At 40.0% G+C, this 20,000-nt stretch overlaps 1 protein-coding gene across 1 annotated transcript in view; it reads right to left on the bottom strand.

The window, feature by feature from the left end:
* Positions 1–19,897, bottom strand: part of LOC127618620 (N(G),N(G)-dimethylarginine dimethylaminohydrolase 1-like) — a 47,840-nt gene extending 27,943 nt beyond the window's left edge. Inside the window, exon 1 of the mRNA XM_052091192.1 lies at positions 19,367–19,897. Coding sequence (XP_051947152.1) covers positions 19,367–19,660 — 294 coding nt within the window. The 5' untranslated portion in view covers positions 19,661–19,897. The remainder of the gene's footprint in view (positions 1–19,366) is intronic.
* Positions 19,898–20,000: the final 103 nt, after the last annotated feature.

Genomic DNA, 20,000 nt, shown 5'->3' with positions numbered 1-20,000 from the left:
TTTAGTTTTTATAAATGATGAAAACGGGACACTTTTGTTTTATCTGCAGATTTCAAAGCACTTGTTCAGTTTTGGTCATAATGCCGACATGCACTGTATAGAAAAGCTTCTACGCTTTCAAATGATAACTACAGTGTTTTTTGTTGGTCTAGACTCTCACAATTTGTTCCCCCTAACGAGTTACTAGAAAGTGCTGTGCAATGAATTGCAATGGAGTCTGTTATTGTGTTATCTACTGCAGTATTTCAGATCCGTTCAGTCACTGCAATTCTGAGTAAAGCTCTGTGGAGTTGTGCAGGCACAGATTAAAAGTTTCATTGAACTGAACCAGACAAAGAGAGACAGCAACATAAACATTGACATCATAATGTATGTATGTGTGTGTGTGTGTGTGTGTGTGTGTGTGTGTGTGTGTGTGTGTGTGTCGAACCCTGTTTGAGCCCCTTAAAAGAGTGTTCATCAAACAATTGTGTAGTCTGATTTTCCACATTGAATGCCAGCAGATTTACACACACAGACTCACAGTTTTACTCTGAAAAACAGGGTTACACAATGAGAGGATCCTTGCATAAGACTTTATGATGGCCACTCCAATATCTCGACTTTGTTGTCCTTAAGCCATTTAGCCACAACTTTGGAGGTGTGCTTGGGGTCACTGTCCATTTGGAAGACCCATTTGAGACTGAGCTTTAACTTCCTGTCTGATGTCTTGAGATGTTGCTTCAATATATCCACATAATGTTCCTTCCTCATGATGCCATCTATTTAGTGAAGTGCACCAGTCCCTCCTGCAGCAAAGCACCCCACAACATGATGCTGCACCCATCTATGAGACAGAATGCATCTCCTTCCTGAGCTGTATGTTCAAGCCCTGTAAGGTGCGAGGTGGAGCCGCCATGGATCAGTCTTGTTGGTCCAGCACGTCCCACAGATGCTCAATCGGATTGAAATCTAGGGAATTTGGAGGCCAAGGCAACTCCTTGAAATCTTCATCATGTTTCTGAAACCATTCCCGAACAATGTGTGCAGTGGGGCAGGGCCCTTTATCCTGCTGAAAGAGGCCACTGCCATCAAGGAATGCCATTGCCATGAAGGGGTGTACCTGGTCTGCAACTATGTTTAGGTAGGTGGCACGTGTCAAATTGTCATCCACATGAATGGCCAGACACAGGGTTTCCCAGCAGTACATTGCCCAGATCATCACACTCCCACCACCGGCTTGTCGTCTTCCCACAGTGCATCCTGGTGCCATCACTTCCCCAGGTAAACGGCGCACACGTACACGGCTGGGACTCAACGGACCAGACAACCTTCTTCCACTGCTCCAAGGTCCAGTTCCAATGCTCACGCGCCCATAGTATGCACTTTTGAAGGTGGACAGGGGTTATCATGGGCACTTTGACTGGTCTGCGACAACACAGCACCATACGCAGCAGGGTGCGATTGACTCTATGTTGTGACACAGTCCTCCTGTAACCATCACTAACATCATGCCACAGAAACAGCTACTTGTTATTTTGTTGAGCAAATAAAATCCAGCCTTGACAATGGAGGGGTTGTTGGGGCTGTTTTCCTTGATTTTAAAAAGGCGTTTGATAGTGTAAATCATAATGTACTGTTATCCAAACTGTCAAAGTTTAATTTCTCTCACAATGCTCTGACATGGATGGAGTCTTATTTAGATTCAAGAAAGCAGTGCACTAGGATTAATGATAGATGTTCCTCCTTTGTTAACTGCACTATTGGAGTCCCTCAGGGATCTATTTTAGGACCAATTTTATTTAGTTTATATATTAATGATTTGCCATTGACTTGCCCGGAAGTTCACATCCAAATGTACGCAGATGATACAGTTATCTATACCCATGCAAAATCTAGGGAACAAGCGGCAGTAAAACTTACTGCAGCTCTAACTAAAGTATCAGACTGGTTAACTCTCAACTGTCTTAGTCTTAACGTAAGCAAAACAGTGGGTATGTATTTCTCTATCAAGAAGAATGTTATACGACATCAGCCTGATATCTGTATTATGGGAGAGACAATACATATTGTTGATCATTTTAAGTATTTAGGATTAATTATTGACTCTAACTTAAGTTTTAAAAAACACATTAAAAAATATCCAATTGTGTCAGAGCTAATTTGGCTAATTTTAGACATATAAGACATCAGTTACCAGTAGCTGCAGCTAAATTGTTTTTACATACGATGATCTTTTCACATTTGTCTTATTGTTCTACAAGCTGGTGACAGGCGGGTGGGATTACGATACAACCCTTATGTACCCTTTACAAACAAGCGGTGAAAGTGTTGGATAAAAAACGAGAAACTCCCACCATTGTATCATTATAAAAAATACAACTTATTAACCTTTGACAGTTTTTTAAGCTTTGCTGACATGTGCCTGATGTATAAATTGATACATGATCTTGCACCACCCCCACTCAAGCAATGTGTGTCATTTTGCAGAGATAATGTAAGGGTCACCAGGGCTTCTGTGAGAGGTGACTGTTACACTCAATTTAGGAAAACTACATTTGGACAATCAGCTTTTTCATTTGCAGTGGTTGAAAGGTGGAACTTAATCCCGCATTATATTAGAGATTGTGCAAGCCTTAGCAGTTTTAAAATGTCCGTAAAGACTTGGCTGAAAACGAATCAGATATGTGATCATTGACTTTTTTTATATATTGTATATTTGTATTGTGGTTTTTATGTAAGTACTGTGTGTTTATGTTGTCTTTTTACTTTTCCTTGCCCAGGGACCACAGATGTAAATTAGCCGTATAGCTAACTCTGGTACAGGGCTTGAACTGTGCATGGTCCCTGACAAATAAACTAATAAATAAATAAAATAAAAAACATTTTCTGTGACTTTATGTCAGTTTGGACCAGACAGGAAGGCCTTCGTCGCCCTCGCACATCGATGAGCCACGGGCGCCCAACACCCTGTTGCAGGTTTGTGGATTGTCCCACCTCGGACCACTGATGGTAGGTACAAGTCTGTCAACTAAATTCAGCATGTGTGTGTGTTTTCTAGTTTAAACGTGGCCCTGAATTGTCATGTTGGTGTGAGACAGGAAGCAGTTAGCCTTGCTGACACACACACACACACACACACACACACACACGTAGATGCAATTAGAATTAATAATTACTGTTACTCTTTAATCCTATAAACGAAAGAGTACGATCAGTTCATATGTTGTTCAGGACTAGAGATCATAGGTCAAAGGTCAAGTGTGTTTTTTGTGTATGAATGTGCTGTTCAAATCACACTTCTAATTTAACTTACACACTGATGTCTGGACCACACACACACACACACACACACACACACACACACACACACACACACACACACACACACACACACACACACACACACACACACACACACACACACACACACACACACACACACACACACACACACACACACACACACACACTTTGGTCTGCAGATCAGCAGTGTTGAGTGGATAATGGGAACGCTAGGAATGTCGGACTGACCCCAGAATGGCGTCCCGTATCAGACTCTCATTTCTCACGAAGACGTGATATCGGTGCAGACGGAAACCAGGTCACTTCCGAACAGGATGCAGACGGATCAGTCTCAGCACTGACTAGTCAAAACAAAGAGCTACAGTGTGTGCTTTGAATTAAACGCCAGCGCAAAAGTTCACAAAGACTCGCGTGGGACGCATTGAGAGGTTCATTCCAGAGCTCTCTCTACACACACACACACACACACACACACACACACACACACACACACACACACACTGAGGAGAGGAAGAACTACACGGATCACAGATGCACTCGAAACTTTCCAAACAGCTTCAGCTGATGTAGAGCACAAAGTACAAGGGAATTATAGAAAAATACCAAATAAGTAAATACAGAAGCGCTCTTTAAAGGAAACACCCCGGCGTTACATCTTTAATGCAGTTTATATTTAATGTGTTACAGCTTTATTAAAGATCAAATAATACGGAAGCGGATCATGTAAATAAGTACAAACTCTGAAACTGGCATTTGTGCGGTCAGCGCCTCTTCTGTGAGTCGTGTGAATGTCCCGATCGGAGGGGGAGAGATTGAAACTGCACCCCTCAAATGTGCTTAAAGCAGCTAGACTGTAACGTGATTGCTCGTGACTGATTGAATCATTATATACGTGTCACTGTGTGTTTCTTATCCTGAAGAAAACTGGCAACACAGCTTTATTAATAAGAGAGAGTTATTTTATGAGTTAAAGATGGATTGAAGTGAACAGAAAGGTGAGAGAGTATTCACCCCCCATTATACACGGCAACAAAAGACGTTTATGATTTGTTTTTGTTTTGGCTTGTTTTCCAATAAAAATATGTAAAACTCATTTAAAACAATGTACATTTAATTTAGCAGCTACTGCAGAAGAAACAAATATTATCTGAGAATGTTGAATATAATATTAAAAATACAAATATTTTAAAATATCTTGTTTTAAGGATTTTTAGACCATTTTAAATGGAAAACAAGAGAAAAACACTTGATAACAAGAGGATTTCTTTGCAGTTTCTTTACGGAATTAAACTTATAAAAAGTTTTTCCCCCTTTAATTCATTGAAGGTTAATTAGTATTTTTAAAAGATGATTTTGTCCTCTTTATTGTTAGTAAGCACGTTTAATACAACCTTTTGAGTCGGAACACAAGCAGAATAATCGTTTAAGAGCTAACGATTAATCGTTGCAATAATCGCAGAATAATCGTTAGATTAATCGATTATCATAATAATCGTTCGTTGCATCCCTACATGTTATACCCGAAAGACCTACTATATTTTAGCATCTACTATGTTGCTACTCACTATTTGATCAGACTGCCAAAAGTTTCAACTTTTTACATTTTAAATAAAATTAAATGATCTGCCTCAGACAATGCAAGAAAATGTAGTTTATTTTTTTCTTTAAATTTTCTCCACTTTTCTCCCCAATGTGTAACGCCCAATTCCCAATGCGCTCCAAGTCCTCGTGGTGGCGTAGCGACTCACCTCAATCCGGGTGGTGGAGGAAGAATCTCAGTTGCCTCCGCATCTGAGACCATCAATCCGCGCATCTGATCATGTGGCTTGTTGAGCGTGTTACCGCGGAGACGTAGCGCGTGTGGAGGCTTCACGCTATTCTCCGCGGCATCCGACTCGCCACACGCCCCACCGAGAGCGAGAACCACATTACAAGGAGGTTACCCCATGTGACTCTACCCTCCCAAGCAACCGGCCCAATTTGGTTGCTAAGGAGACCTGGCTGGAGTCACTCAGCACACCCTGGGATTCGAATGGGATGCCTGAGGCGAGTCACTACGCCACCACGAGGACTTTGTTTTATGTATTTTTTTTATTATTAAAATAAAAAGAGCTTTTATTGTTGCACTTTGTTTTGTATTTGTCTTGTTATGTTTTTGATATAAATGCATGACATATCATGATAATAAATGCCAAATTTAGACGTACAAGCTTCCCAGCTGCATTTAAAGCATGTTTTCCCAATGGGTCCTGTCAGAGGCTATTCAGCCCACATGATCTGAGCTAAAGAAGCTCAATGTTTGACACTATTGTTGTCAGATTTTACTGCCGAAATAGTAGATCTTGACCTTGTTTGAGGTTTCCAACGTTCCCTATTGAAGTGGATAGGAGCTGTAGATTCATGCCGCTTGTATCCATAGAAAGCAGCTGTCCATATGTGCTCCCAAGATGGGCTGCCTTTCCTTGAAAGGAACGTTGGTCCTGTTCACACATGCCGTTATTTTGTCTGGTGTTGCGGTGTCGGACAGACATTCCTAAACCTCCGATGTGCCCAACACACAACACCTTCTGTCTTTAAACTGTGTATTTAATGACAAAACTGGCCGCGCATCCTGCAATACTTCAGTGCTTTGACAGTTTCAACAGTTTAAGAACAGATTCTGCTTCTTGGGAATTCTGTACGGCACTGCCAACGCAGTGTTCTGTGGAAAACCACCTACAATAAAAACATGTCTCCAACAGTTCTGCAGAACTCAACGATCACAAACAACAATCCTTAATAGCTAAATCAAAGACATTCCCGGGGAACAGTTCCTTGAACTTCTTTCAAGATGTCAGTGTATTATAGGAGCGCTGAAGATTAAATAAAGCTTAAAGGAAAGATGTCTGGGTATCTCAGCTAGTATTGACGCTGACTGTCACCGCTGGAGTTGCGAGTTCGAATCAGGGCGTGCTGAGTGACTCCAGCCAGGTCTCCTAAGCAACCAAATTGGCCCGGTTGCTAGGGAGGGTAGGGTCACATGGTGTAACCTCCTCGTGGTGGTGATTAGTGGTTCTCTCAATGGAGCGTGTGGTGAGTTGTGTGTGGATCGTGGAGAGTAGCATGAGTCTCCACATGCTGTGAGTCTCCGCGGTGTCATGCACAACGAGTCACGTGATAAGATGCGCGGATTGACTGTCTCAGATCTCGCGGAGGCAACTGAGACTTTCCGATCCATCCAAAACACTTTGACTTTTGACCTCGGTATGATATCCATTAATGCTGCATGATTGATCAAATTAAGAATGAAATCACTATATGGCCTTGTGCGATTACTTCAGCATAAAAGGCTGCTTCAGTCAGCGCTGTGCGAGCAAGCGGCGCCCTCTAGTGCTGCGGATGGCATTATCCATTATACTGCTGTACATAATTTGAAAGGGGGGTTTGTCTGGTTAAAACGTTTTCTTTGTCAATGATATGGTTGACATTGCCGTGTATTTTCCCCATATATGCATAGTATTAATTTTGAATGTTCTATCAGATACGGTCCATACATGTGAAATGTGACTTCTGTTGTTTTGAAGTGCAAAATAACCTTTCTTTTCATTTCAATTCTATTTAGAAACGGATCCAACAGCATCAACACTAAATTAAGACGCAATGGTGATTGTGTTCATCCCGTTAAGTACTATGTAATAGTATGGCAGTATGCTATTCTGAACATGGCAATTATTGTTTCGGGTCCATGTGATACCGCTTGTATCTTGAAGTAGGCGCCTGTGATGGACAGTGAACTGTGAGGTCAAGCGTGATCTGAGACAGACTCGACTAAACACAGCTGACACAGGAAACACTCAGCAGATCTTAAAGACACTCAGGCGTCCGGAAATCTGTGCAATGAACTCTGCTTCTAATGTGAAGGTCGGTGTAAAACACGAGGTTAATCAAGTGTAACAGGAAATAAAATTAGAGGCTACATAATCCAACATTTTGATAAAAAAAAAACTAAATTGACCCGGTAAATGTCCTCAACAGACACTCCTGGTGTCATTCGCATGAGTTATTATGTTACAATATTACATGATATTCTAAAGGAAAATATATTTGTAAAAATAACATTTAAAAATATTAAACTTTTTTTTTTTTAATGAAAAAAAACATTTATAAATAAATAAATAAATAATAATTAAAAAAAATATATATAGGGCTGTCAATCAATTCAATGTTTTATCAAATTAATTACATGATATGCTGATTAATTAATCTAATTAAATCGCATTTATAAAACTTTTATGAGAAAGTCCCTCAAATACCAATAATGAAATAAATATTGATAAAATCATTTGAAATAGATGCATTTAAATTAGGACTGTCAATCGATCGAAAGTGTTAATCAAAGTTAATTACATGATATGCAGATTAATCGCAATTAATCGCAAACACAAATATTTGCTGAGAATGCCCATCAAATAACAATAAATTAATATATAACGATTCAATAACTATAAATAGTTTTATTTAAATAATTACAAAATAATAATAATTTTATATATATATATAATTATTATTATTATTTTGTAATAATAATTATTATAATTTTTATTATATATATATATATATATATATATATATATATATATATATATATATATATATATATATATATAATTATTATTATAATTTTTATTATTATTATTATTTTATAATATTAATAATTCTTATTATTATATATATTATAAAACAATAATACAGATAATTAAAATGCAAGACATTATTTTGGCACACAAGCATTAAAAAAGGCACAAAAAGTGGCTTTATAATGCAATATATTGTTTATTTCCGTATTATTGAACATACGCCTATAATTGGCCAATAGTTCACAGTAATCCATTTTGCAATTGAATTGCTCAATCTGACAGAGATAGATTCATTATAAGGACCTGCTAATGTATATGTGCATCAGATGCTTTTGGAGCGTCTCACTTTGGCTGCATGGCATCATACACATACCGTATTTAGTATATAGTTAATAGCCCTTATATATAGGCTATATTTATATTAGGGCTGTCAATTTAACACGTTAATTCAGTGCGATTAATAAAAAATAAAAAACCTGTAAAAAAAAAAACGTAATGTTTTTACGTATTATCAATCATGTCCCGGACCATAACAAGGAAGTTTCCTACCATCTGAGCAATACTACAGACTTGTAGTACCACCTGTTTTCTCCAGGGGGCAGTAAGCGGAACTCCAGCTATATAGGCAACACACAGCTTACAGAGAACAAGCCACACTCGCGAAAGCGGCTGAGAATGTGTTCTTGCATTTACAAAAACAGCTCGACGGAGCACAATTACAAATATATATATATATTTATAAGTTTCAAACTACTTATACTTGACACAGTGACCTAAAAACACAGTTTATGACGTGGCAAAAAAAAAAAAAACAAAACAAAAAGTGAGACGCTCCAAAAGCGTCCGTCTGGCGCACACGTGTGCATTGACATGTCATAGATTTATTATAAAGGCACTTCTTTCTCCGACAAATTGCAAATTCAGTTGCAAAATGTTGAACTGTGAACTATAGGCCAATTATATTCATTTAAAAACAAAATCACTCACAAACAGCAGAATTAAATATAAAAACGAATCCTTATTCAGGCCATTATTCAAGCCCCACATTAAAGTTACACGATATTTCCAGGTTTTTCCCGCTGAATTTTCTACTTCTCTCACATTATTGAAACTAGTTTTAATGTCATCATTCAAGACACTCTGTGATAAATACACACCTTCCTCATACTAACCCAATGCCACATGTTCAGTGTTCATGAGTGAATTATCAAATGAAATCTTGAATGATTTATACAAGCGATGGCTTTGATCAGAGTTGTTTGAGTAGCATGAGGTCAAAGTTAAGTGTTATCTTTAGACAGACCTGTCAGGGGCTATCAGTCATGCCACAGTGAACGACTGTGTGCATTTAGACCAATCAATACACATGAAAACTGTTTTACTCAAACACACACTTGCTCGGAGACAAATGGCACAAGATAGTGAGCTAAAGTTGAACTTTTACCCAAAACATGAGCTCTGACCTTCAGACTTTTGTCACAAGGGCCAGTTAGTGAATAATAATGTGTTTAGTGCAGCAGTTTCGTTCAGTTTGTTCCTGTAGCCTACCATGTGACTTCCTGTTGAGAAATACATCTATAGAGTTCTGAGAACTGAAGAGAAGTTAATATATATACCAAACTATATTTTTAACCTTTTTCATATAAAATGACTGACTCTTGTTTTGCTAATGCTAATTTCATAGCTAACACTGAATATAGCCTAAACAAATACAAAAATGTTTCAAATGAATGAACCTTTTACGCTCGGATAGACCCGCTAGATGAACAAAATATTTAAATATTAAATATTAATATTAAATACTCATCAAAACATTAAGCTCTACTATCCACTGCATGTAGATATTATGACCAAAACTGAACAAGTGCTTTGAAATCTGCAGACAAATCAGTAGTGTTACGTTTTAATCATTTATAAAAACAAAAATAGCACATTATTGCGTATTATTGAAATCAGTAAAAACATCAAACTGTTAAAATAAGCTCTCAAAGCGTAAAATACAACCTGGTTACTTGTTTTACTCACAGAAATAGAATATAGTGACTAATAGCTAAATATATGTCTTTGTCAATTATGTATGGTGCATTTTCGCTTATAACTTCACGAATAATAAACTAAATGTTTAGATTTAGATGAGTTGATTATCTTTCAAACGAGCCCACACACAAGATAATCAGATGTATAGATCATTAGATAATCCACATGACGCACACTACATGAAACAGACTCAATGATGCCTCAAATGGCTCAGAATGAAACTCATTTTAAGACATTATCGGATAGGTTTAGGCTAAATTTTTAGTCCAGAAAGGTATATTTCACTCATTAAAACCTTCAACTTATATTCACCTAAAAACCCTTGTCTGATTACGACACAATTTCACTCGCTTTTGGCGCCCCCTGCTGGACGTTTCCATGGAAACTGCAGCCAAATGTGTAATGAAGCACCAAATGTCCTCTGCACTTCAATAACTGTCTGGTTCGGTGCAGCTATAAAATCAGGCATCAGAAGACTACAGGAGGACAGTTCGGACTGCTGAGGGGATTATACGATTTTAACATGATTACGGATGTTTTAGACACACCCCTTTAAAGGAACAGTTCAACCAAAAATGATAATTCTGTCATCATTTGCTCCCCCTCATGCCATCTCAGATGTGTGTGATGTTCTTTCTTCTGCAGAACACAAATGAAGATTTTTACAAGAATATCTCAGCTCTGTTGATCCATCCAATGCAAGTGAATGGTGACCAAACAGCTCCAAAAAGCCCATAAGGGCAGTATAGAAGTAATCCAGTGGTTTAATCCATGTCTTCTGAAGAAATATGACAGGTGTGTGTGAGAACAGATCAAAATATAACTCATTTTGTGCTCTAGATCTTGCCATTGCAGTCTCTAGACACGGTCATGATTTCATGCTTCTGAAGACATGGATTAAACCACTGGAGTCATATGGATTGCTTTTATGCTGCCTTTATGTGCTTTTTGGAGCTTCAAAGTTTCAAAGCAGCTTTGCAGAAAATGATGCTGCAATGTGTACATTTTTCGGTGAACAATTCCTCACAAAACAATAATAATAAAAATCACTGTAACAAGGCCACTTGCAGATTATTGATTTATTTTTACATAAAATTTATGAAATGACTAAACTGTCTCTGAACACGGTAAGGTGAATCCTTCCTGAAGCTAGCCGTGTATGAAATAAACACTTTATATCTAACCACAAACACTCCAGAGAGGTTAAAGGTCACAGTCGGGCTGTTAGCGGCAGCTTTTGTTGTCCAGGAATGCTGTGAAACGAACACAATCGCTGCTCACATGGCAACAGTTTTATATCTGACACAGAGAGCTAATTTGTGCTTTGTGTGCTAACAGGTTTTTTAAAGGCTACAAACAATCTAAATCTCTTCTAATTAAACAAAAATCTTTTTAAGAGTACACCGACAGAGATTTATGAAACCATCAAACTGTGCATTTCGCTTAGCTACTCCATTTGAAGGCTAAAGAATGTTTGTTTGGTACAAATCGCAGTCGAATGAATCAAACCTCCATGCAACAACACTGCTTAGTGACCACAGCTGCCAAGCACTAAAAACACCCATAAAGTCAAGCACCATAAAAGTAGTCCGTACACCGTTTTCAATGTCTTTCGATAGATTTGGGAGTTTTTCACTCCGGATGCACATTAAAAGTTTGATTTAAAACACAAGCCTGTGACTAGCTCATTTGTGTGTATACGGACTAGTATTTTTATGATCATTTAAAGAGACAGTTCACCCAAATATGTTAATTCTCTCATCATTTACTCACCCTCATGCCGATCAAGAGTATGTTTGACTTTCTTGCTTCTGCAGAACACTAATGAAGATATTTAGAAGAATATCTCAGCTCTGTTGGTCCTTTCAGTGCACGTGAATGGTGACCAGAACTTTGATGCTTCCAAAAAGCACATAAAGGCAGCATAAATGTAATCCAGTGGTTTAATCCATGTCTTCAGAAGTGATATGATAGGTGTGGGTGAGAAACAGATCAATATGTATGTCCTTTTTTACCATAAATACTCCTCACTGCTCAGTAGGTGGTGATATGTACGAAGAATGGATAAGACCAAAAACAAAATAAGAAGAATGTGAAAGTGAAAGTGGAGATTTAGAGTACAAAAGGACTTCGATATGTATCTGTTTCTCACCCAGATATGATAAGATGATGACATGTGACTATGGTTATGATCAAGTCATGTAATGATCAAAACAATGTTCCTCCGCGAGTCAGCTGCAGATTTATGCTTCAACCACTAGAGGGCCAAAAGCTCATAAAGCAGTGATAACCCGATGAGTTTCATCTAAACTATATTGTTGGTCATTAAGTTCAGAACTGTTTATACATGTAAACATTTTTATATTTTTGGCATGTTAACAGACAAATCTAACGTTATTAATCACACCCCATCAGACAGTACAACCTTTGATTTAGTTTATGTTTGTTACATCCGTCATTTCTGTTTTTATACAGGAATGTGTGTGTGACTGTATGTGTGTGTGTGTGTTACTGTATTTGTGTGTGTGTGTTACTGTATGTGTGTGTTACTGTATTTGTGTGTGTGTTACTGTATGTGTGTATGTGAGACTGTATGTGTGTGTGTTTGTGTGACTGTATGTGTGAGTGTTTGTGTGTGACTGTATGTGTGTGTGTTTGTGTATGACTGTATGTGTGTGTGTCTGTATGTGTGTGTTACTGTATTTGTGTGTGTGTTACTGTATGTGTGTATGTGAGACTGTATGTGTGTGTGTTTGTGTGACTGTATGTGTGAGTGTTTGTGTGTGACTGTATGTGTGTGTGTTTGTGTGTGACTGTATGTGTGTGTCAGCATGTGTGTGTGTTTGTGTGTGACTGTATGTGTCTGTATGTGTGTGTGACTGTATGTGTGTGTGTGTTTGTGTGTGACTGTATGTGTGTGTCAGCATGTGTGTGTGTTTGTGTGTGACTGTATGTGTGTGTGTCTGTATGTGTGTGTCTGTGTGACTGTATGTGTGTATGTGAGACTGTATGTGTGTGTGTTTGTGTGACTGTATGTGTGAGTGTTTGTGTGTGACTGTATGTGTGTCAGCATGTGTGTGTTTGTGTGTGACTGTATGTGTGTGTGTCTGTATGTGTGTGTGACTGTATGTGTGTGTGACTGTATGTGTGTATGTGAGACTGTATGTGTGTGTGTTTGTGTGACTGTATGTGTGAGTGTTTGTGTGTGTCAGCATGTGTGTGTGTGTTTGTGTGTGACTGTATGTGTGTGTCTGTGTGACTGTATGTGTGTGTCTGTATGTGTGTGTGACTGTATGTGTGTGTGACTGTATGACTGTATGTGTGTGACTGTATGTGTGTGTGTCTGCATGTGTGTGTGTCTGCATGTGTGTGTGTGACTATGTGTGTGTGACTGTATGTGTGTGTGTCTGTATGTGTGTGTGTCTGCATGTGTGTGTGTGACTATGTGTGTGTGACTGTATGACTGTATGTGTGTGACTGTATGTGTGTGTGTCTGTATGTGTGTGTGTGACTATGTGTGTGTGACTGTATGACTGTATGTGTGTGTGTGTGTCTGTATGTGTGTGTGTGTCTGCGTGTGTGTGTGTGTCTGTATGTGTGTGTGTGACTGTATGTGTGTGTGTGTGACTGTATGTGTGTGTCTGTATGTGTGTGTGACTGTGTGTGTGTGTGTGTGTGTGTGACTGTATGTGTGTGTCTGTGTGTGTGTGTGACTGTATGTGTGTGATTGTATGTGTGTGACTGTATGTGTGTGTGTGACTGTGTGTGTGTGTGTGTTGTGTGTGTGACAGTATGTGTGTGTCTGTGTGTGTGTGTGACAGTATGTGTGTGTCTGTGTTTGTGTGTGACTGTATGTGTGTGAGACAGTGTGTGTGTGAGACTGTATGTGTGTGAGACTGTGTGTGTGTGTGTGTGACTGTATGTGTGTGTCTGTATGTGTGTGTGACTGTATGTGTGTGTGACTGTATGTGTGTGTGTGACTGTATGTGTGTGACTGTATGTGTGTGTGTGACTGTATGTGTGTGTGTGACTGTATGTGTGTGTCTGTGTGTGTGTGTGTGACTGTATGTGTGTGATTGTATGTGTGTGACTGTATGTGTGTGACTGTGTGTGTGTGTGACTGTGTGTGTGTGACTGTGTGTGTGTGTGTTGTGTGTGTGTCTGTGTGTGTGTGTGACAGTATGTGTGTGTCTGTGTGTGACTGTATGTGTGTGAGACTGTATGTGTGTGTGAGACAGTGTGTGTGTGAGACTGTATGTGTGTGTGACTGTATGTGTGTGAGACTGTATGTGTGTGTGAGACAGTGTGTGTGTGAGACTGTGTGTGTGTGAGACTGTGTGTGTGTGTGTGTGACTGTATGTGTGTGTCTGTATGTGTGTGTGACTGTATGTGTGTGTGTGACTGTATGTGTGTGACTGTATGTGTGTGTGTGACTGTATGTGTGTGTGTGACTGTATGTGTGTGTCTGTGTGTGTGTGTGTGACTGTATGTGTGTGATTGTATGTGTGTGACTGTATGTGTGTGACTGTGTGTGTGTGTGACTGTGTGTGTGTGTGTTGTGTGTGTGACAGTATGTGTGTGTCTGTGTGTGTGTGTGTGTGACAGTATGTGTGTGTCTGTGTGTGACTGTATGTGTGTGAGTCTGTATGTGTGTGTGAGACTGTGTGTGTGAGACTGTATGTGTGTGAGACTGTATGTGTGTGTGTGTGTGACTCTATGAGTGTTAGTGTGTGTGTGTGACTGTATGAGTGTTTGTGTGTGTTTATGAACAAAACTAATTAATATATGTACAAAAACATCTACATAATAAAGTGTAAAGCAACTGATGTCCGGCACACAATCGACTCTATGCAATAGGAGGGTTATAGGAGGGTTAATTGAACTATTCCTGTAAGATTTCGCTACATTTCTCTGGTCTGTTTGAAGGAATGAAACCTTGGCTCTCTCATTTCCCCGATGGAACAGTGCGACTCTTTGTACCCATTAAAATGGGCTCCAAATTGCTCCCCTTATTGCACTCAAACGACTGGCAACATCGGCATGACCTACATAACTCAATCCAAGTGCCTTTCAGAAAGACACAATCATTGTTTGAGGGAATGAAGCCAACCGCTTGCGTCCTGATGCTCAACGATGCGACCTGCTACAGTTATTCACTAACAGTTTCAGCACACAGTTGATTCTGTTTAATGAGAAGTGAAAAGGAATGTAGATTGCATTACTTCCACAGTTTGACTCCACCCCAATGCCTCTTATGTCATTTAGCATTTGCCAAGAATTCAGCACTGTTGACCGCAATACTTCAAATCAGGGTTTTCCACAGTTAAACAGAAGTTTAAATCATGCAACAGCAAGTGTGAAAAATCCCACATTAATTATTATCACAAGTCTAAACGCAATAATTATGCGATAATGCCCATGCCATGATACTGTGGGTGGTTGCACAGAAATCGTGTTTGTACAAATTTGGCCATATCGGATATGGGAGACTGGGGCTAGTATCCATACATTTACATTTACATTTATGCATTTGGCAGACGCTTTTATCCAAAGCGACTTACAGAGCACTTATTACAGGGACAATTCCCCCAGAGCAACCTGGAGTTAAGTGCCTTACTCAAGGACACAATGGTGGTGACTGTGGGGATCAAACCAGTGACCTTCTGATTACCAGTTTACCAGTTATTTGCTTTAGACCACTACACCACCACCACTCACATAGCCAAACTTAACTTCAGAATATTGCCCAGGAGAAACTAAATAGTTCATTGAATGATGCAAAAATGATGCTAGCCTATAATGGGTCGACCGATATATCAGTTTAACCGATTATTCGGTGCCGATAGTTGCTTTTTGGAACATTTGGTTATCTGCTAAATCGACGGCGATAGCTAACAGTGCCAAAACCATTCATCTGGTGAATATATAGGCTACGATAAGCTTAATTTGGTGAATATTTACATATAGAGCCTTGTAATGGCGCTGAGACTCATCACCGTCACGATTATTAATGCAAAAACTTCTTAAAACAAAAAAGTATTGATGTGCATTAAAAAACGACTTGAATATCGCAAATTGATTTTTCTTTGCGCATTTGGCTTCCGTGAGCAACGCTGATTACTTTACTTTCCCTATGAATCGCTCACCAATTGTCGCAGTTACACTTGAGTCCACTGGGGGAGCTGTGGCATACGGGGAGCTGTGGATGTATGCCGTCGAGGTGTTGGATGAGAGAAGAAGATGTGATGGTTGTGATGCAAACCAACAGTCGAGGATCTGAAAATGTGAAGCTTTTTGAAGGTCAGCTTTAATCACTGATCAATATTAATGCGCTGTTTGTAACCATAGCAACATGACAGAGCAAGCACAGTGAGAGGGTGGTTACCTCCGCGAAGTGCATTTAATTATCCCTTACTTATCGATGCCTCGAAAATATACCTATAAAAATACGTGCCGGTCAATAATCAATATTTTATGACATCCCGAGTTATTAGATATTTTGGCTGCACAACAAACACTAATTTACTAATTTTGGACTCTTGTAGCCACTATGTCACACAAAGGAATATTTTTTTAATAGTCAATAAATCAATTAAAACATAAATGTATCGTTATCAACCTTTTTCATCACTTTAGTAATTGATATAGGCAAACATCCCCTATCATTCGATCTCTAGGTTCAATTACAATTTGTTTCTTATTTCATTCAGACAAAGATTTTTTTTAACGTTTAATAAATCAATTTTAAAAATTATCGGCCGATATATCGGTTATCATCTTTTCCACCACTTCAGTTATCGATATCGACAAAATCCCCGATCAATCGACCTCTAGATTAAAACACAGTTTGTATCTTATTACATTCAGACAAATAATTTTTTTAACGTTTAATAAATCAATTTTAAAAACTATCGGCCGATATATCGGTTATCTGCCTTTGCACCACTTCAGTTATCGATATCGACAAAATCCCCGATCAATCGACCTCTAGATTAAAATAGAGTTTGTTTCTTATTTCATTCAGACTAAGTGTCAAGTGTCATCCACCTAAACATTAAACTTTTTGTTCAGGTGATGTAAATGTTTATAAAGGCATTTTAAGTTTAATCGGTTTTGTTGGACACTCACTATCACTACTCATATTGAACAAACTGTACTTATTGGAAGTATTTACACTGGGCAGTAGAGTAATGCTGGATTCAACCCACAGGGACACAAACATAGAAAACACAGAACCTCAACCACACTTAGACAAAGACATGATCTATGAGAGATCTGCAGTGAAAGTGGGCTCATTATTAACAGCGTTAAAGGGACTTTGTGACGTACGAGGAGAGATCCTGTGCATTAGGTTCACATATAGAGAAGCACGTGAATTTAAGGTCCATGTGTCAGTGGTATGACCCAGATTCAGGTCAAACACATGAGGGTCACAAAGGGTGTAGTTATTTTTCACTGACTGGTGCAATTCATTAACAAGTAATGTACTTTAACCTGTACCTAAACTCTGTAGAAATGTGCTCAAGAACTAAAACTGAACCAGCAACCTCAAACTGCCTCAAACTGCCTCAAACTGCCTCAAACTGCCTCAAACTGCCTCAAACTGCCTCAAACTGTCTCAAACTGTGCTCAGAATTGCAACACATCAAAGTCTGCTTTCAAAAGTAGAGGTTGACCGATATATCGGTTTTACGGATTAATCGGTGCCGATAGTTGCTTTTAGGAACGACGGCACAAATGCATGCCGATAGTTGCCGATTGGAACGACAGCACACATGCATGCCGATAGTTGCTTTTTGGAACAACGGCACAAATGCATGCCGATAGTTGCCGATTGGAACGAAGGCACAAACGCATGCCGATAGTTGCCGATTGGAACGAAGGCACAAACGCATGCCGATAGTTGCCGACTGGAACGAAGGCACAAACGCATGCTGATAGTTGCCGATTGGAACGAAGGCACAAACGCATGCCGATAGTTGCCGATTGGAACGAAGGCACAAACGCATGCCGATAGTTGCCGATTGGAACGAAGGCACAAACGCATGCCGATAGTTGCCGATTGGAACGAAGGCACAAACGCATGCCGATAGTTGCCGATTGGAACGAAGGCACAAACACATGCCGATAGTTGCCGATTGGAACGAAGGCACAAACGCATGCCGATAGTTGCCGATTGGAACGGCGACACAAGTGCATGCCGATTGGAACGCCGGCACACGTGCATGCCGATAGTTGCCGATTGGAACGCCGGCACACTTGCATGCCGATAGTTGCCGATTGGAACGACGGCACACGTGCATGCTGATAGTTGCCGATTGGAACGCCGGCACACGTGCATGCCGATAGTTGCCGATTGGAAAGACGGCACAGTTGCCGATTGGAACGACGGCACAGTTGCCGATTGGAACGGCATACAGTTGGAACAACGTGATTCTACGGTATAACAGCGGCCTCTAGAGGTGAAATAAAACCAATCACTGACACCTCGTTGTGTTTTGCTGCATCTCAATCTTTCAAAGACACCATTCATCCATATTTTTTACATTTTGAGAGCATGCAAATAAAAATGCGACAAGCTATATGAGCACATGCATCGTGTTTCCAACTTAATTTGTTATGCGTATGATAATAACAAACGTTGCATGGTGAATATACACTCTATAATATGCTTCATTTGGTAAATACTTAAAGGGACAGTTCACCCGAAAATGTAAATGCAGTCATTGTTTACTCACCCCTGTGTTGCTGTAAACCCTATATGGCTTTCTGCATGTTTCTGAACACAAAGAGAGATATTGTGAAATAATGTTATGCTCAGTGATGTCATACAATGGCAGTTTATGGCGACCACCTCTTCAAGCTTCAAAAGGCCACTAAAGTATAATTCAGAAGTCGAATTAATTATTCATGAGACTCGTGATTGTTATGAAAGTATAGGATGAGATTAGGTGAGAAACAAACTGAAATATAATGCGTTGTTTAGTTAAAATGTTACTGACAGTTGATCTCCTGTGCACGTGCATGAGCAACAATAGTCACACAGCACGCGCGAGAAGGGGCGTTCAAGTGAAAATCGTTCTGTTTAGCTTCAACAAGACCGCCAGCGATATTAACAACCAAGGGTATAGAAGTTTGGGGGGCGGGGGGTTGCTTGTTTTACACTTGCTTGTTTTGATTATTGAGGGGGTTACCTACTCCCCCATCCCCACAGGAATCTACGCCCCTGTTAGCACACAAACCAGACAGCATACAGTTGACATGTTAAATGGGCATCACCAATATATGATGTTATGATATATGATGAATGACGTATGCTGCTGTTATTGTTAGTTAAGATGCGCTTCTGGGTCAAAAAAGCGTCCAACTTTAATATGCATGAAACAATTTCACTCACAGAGTTATATTTGGTTTGGTGAGTTCTTTACCTCTTTTCGTCTACTTTCAGCTCCGGGTCTGGTGATGAGCGCCGTGTCACCGCACACCACCGCAGCATCCTCCACAAACACGCAGTCCGGCAGCGTCTCATCCGCGGGCAGCTCGATCACCTCCAGCCCGAGCCGGTGCTTCAGGACCGACACGTACTCATCGTGTTCCTCCTGCGCTTTGAGCAGGTCCACCTCCAGACTGCCGCTCCTGAGCGCTTCTCTCGCCAAAGACTGCGGGATCCCGCGAACCACGGCGTGCGTGAAGCAACCGAATCCGTTCATCAGTCCCGCCATGTTTGACTTCCACGCGTGTTTCCACCGCTGCAGCTCCTCACTCACGGAGTTAAAAGCGTCGAGAGGGTCGCGAACCGTTGCACCGAGAGCCTGTCGTTACAAAAACTGTGCGCGGTTTGTTTACGGACTCGTTTGTTGTTGTTTTTCCCGGTCTCGATTGTGTACGCTGACAGCTCGAGCTCTGATCCGGAGAAGAACAAACAGCGCGGTGATGACGTCACGGGCTCCAGACACGCAGCGCAACAGTGTAACAAGTTAGAGGGGCGTTCACAACGAACCACGTGTGTACTACGGGGTTACTGCGTAAACATGCGTTAGGTTCAATACATTGTGTCTAGAT

This window comes from Xyrauchen texanus, chromosome 25 (genome assembly GCF_025860055.1).
Source record: "Xyrauchen texanus isolate HMW12.3.18 chromosome 25, RBS_HiC_50CHRs, whole genome shotgun sequence".
NCBI classification, from domain to species: Eukaryota; Metazoa; Chordata; class Actinopteri; order Cypriniformes; family Catostomidae; genus Xyrauchen; species Xyrauchen texanus.
The sequence above is the reverse complement of the archived record's forward strand: the minus strand, read 5'-3'. Positions and strand labels throughout refer to the sequence as shown.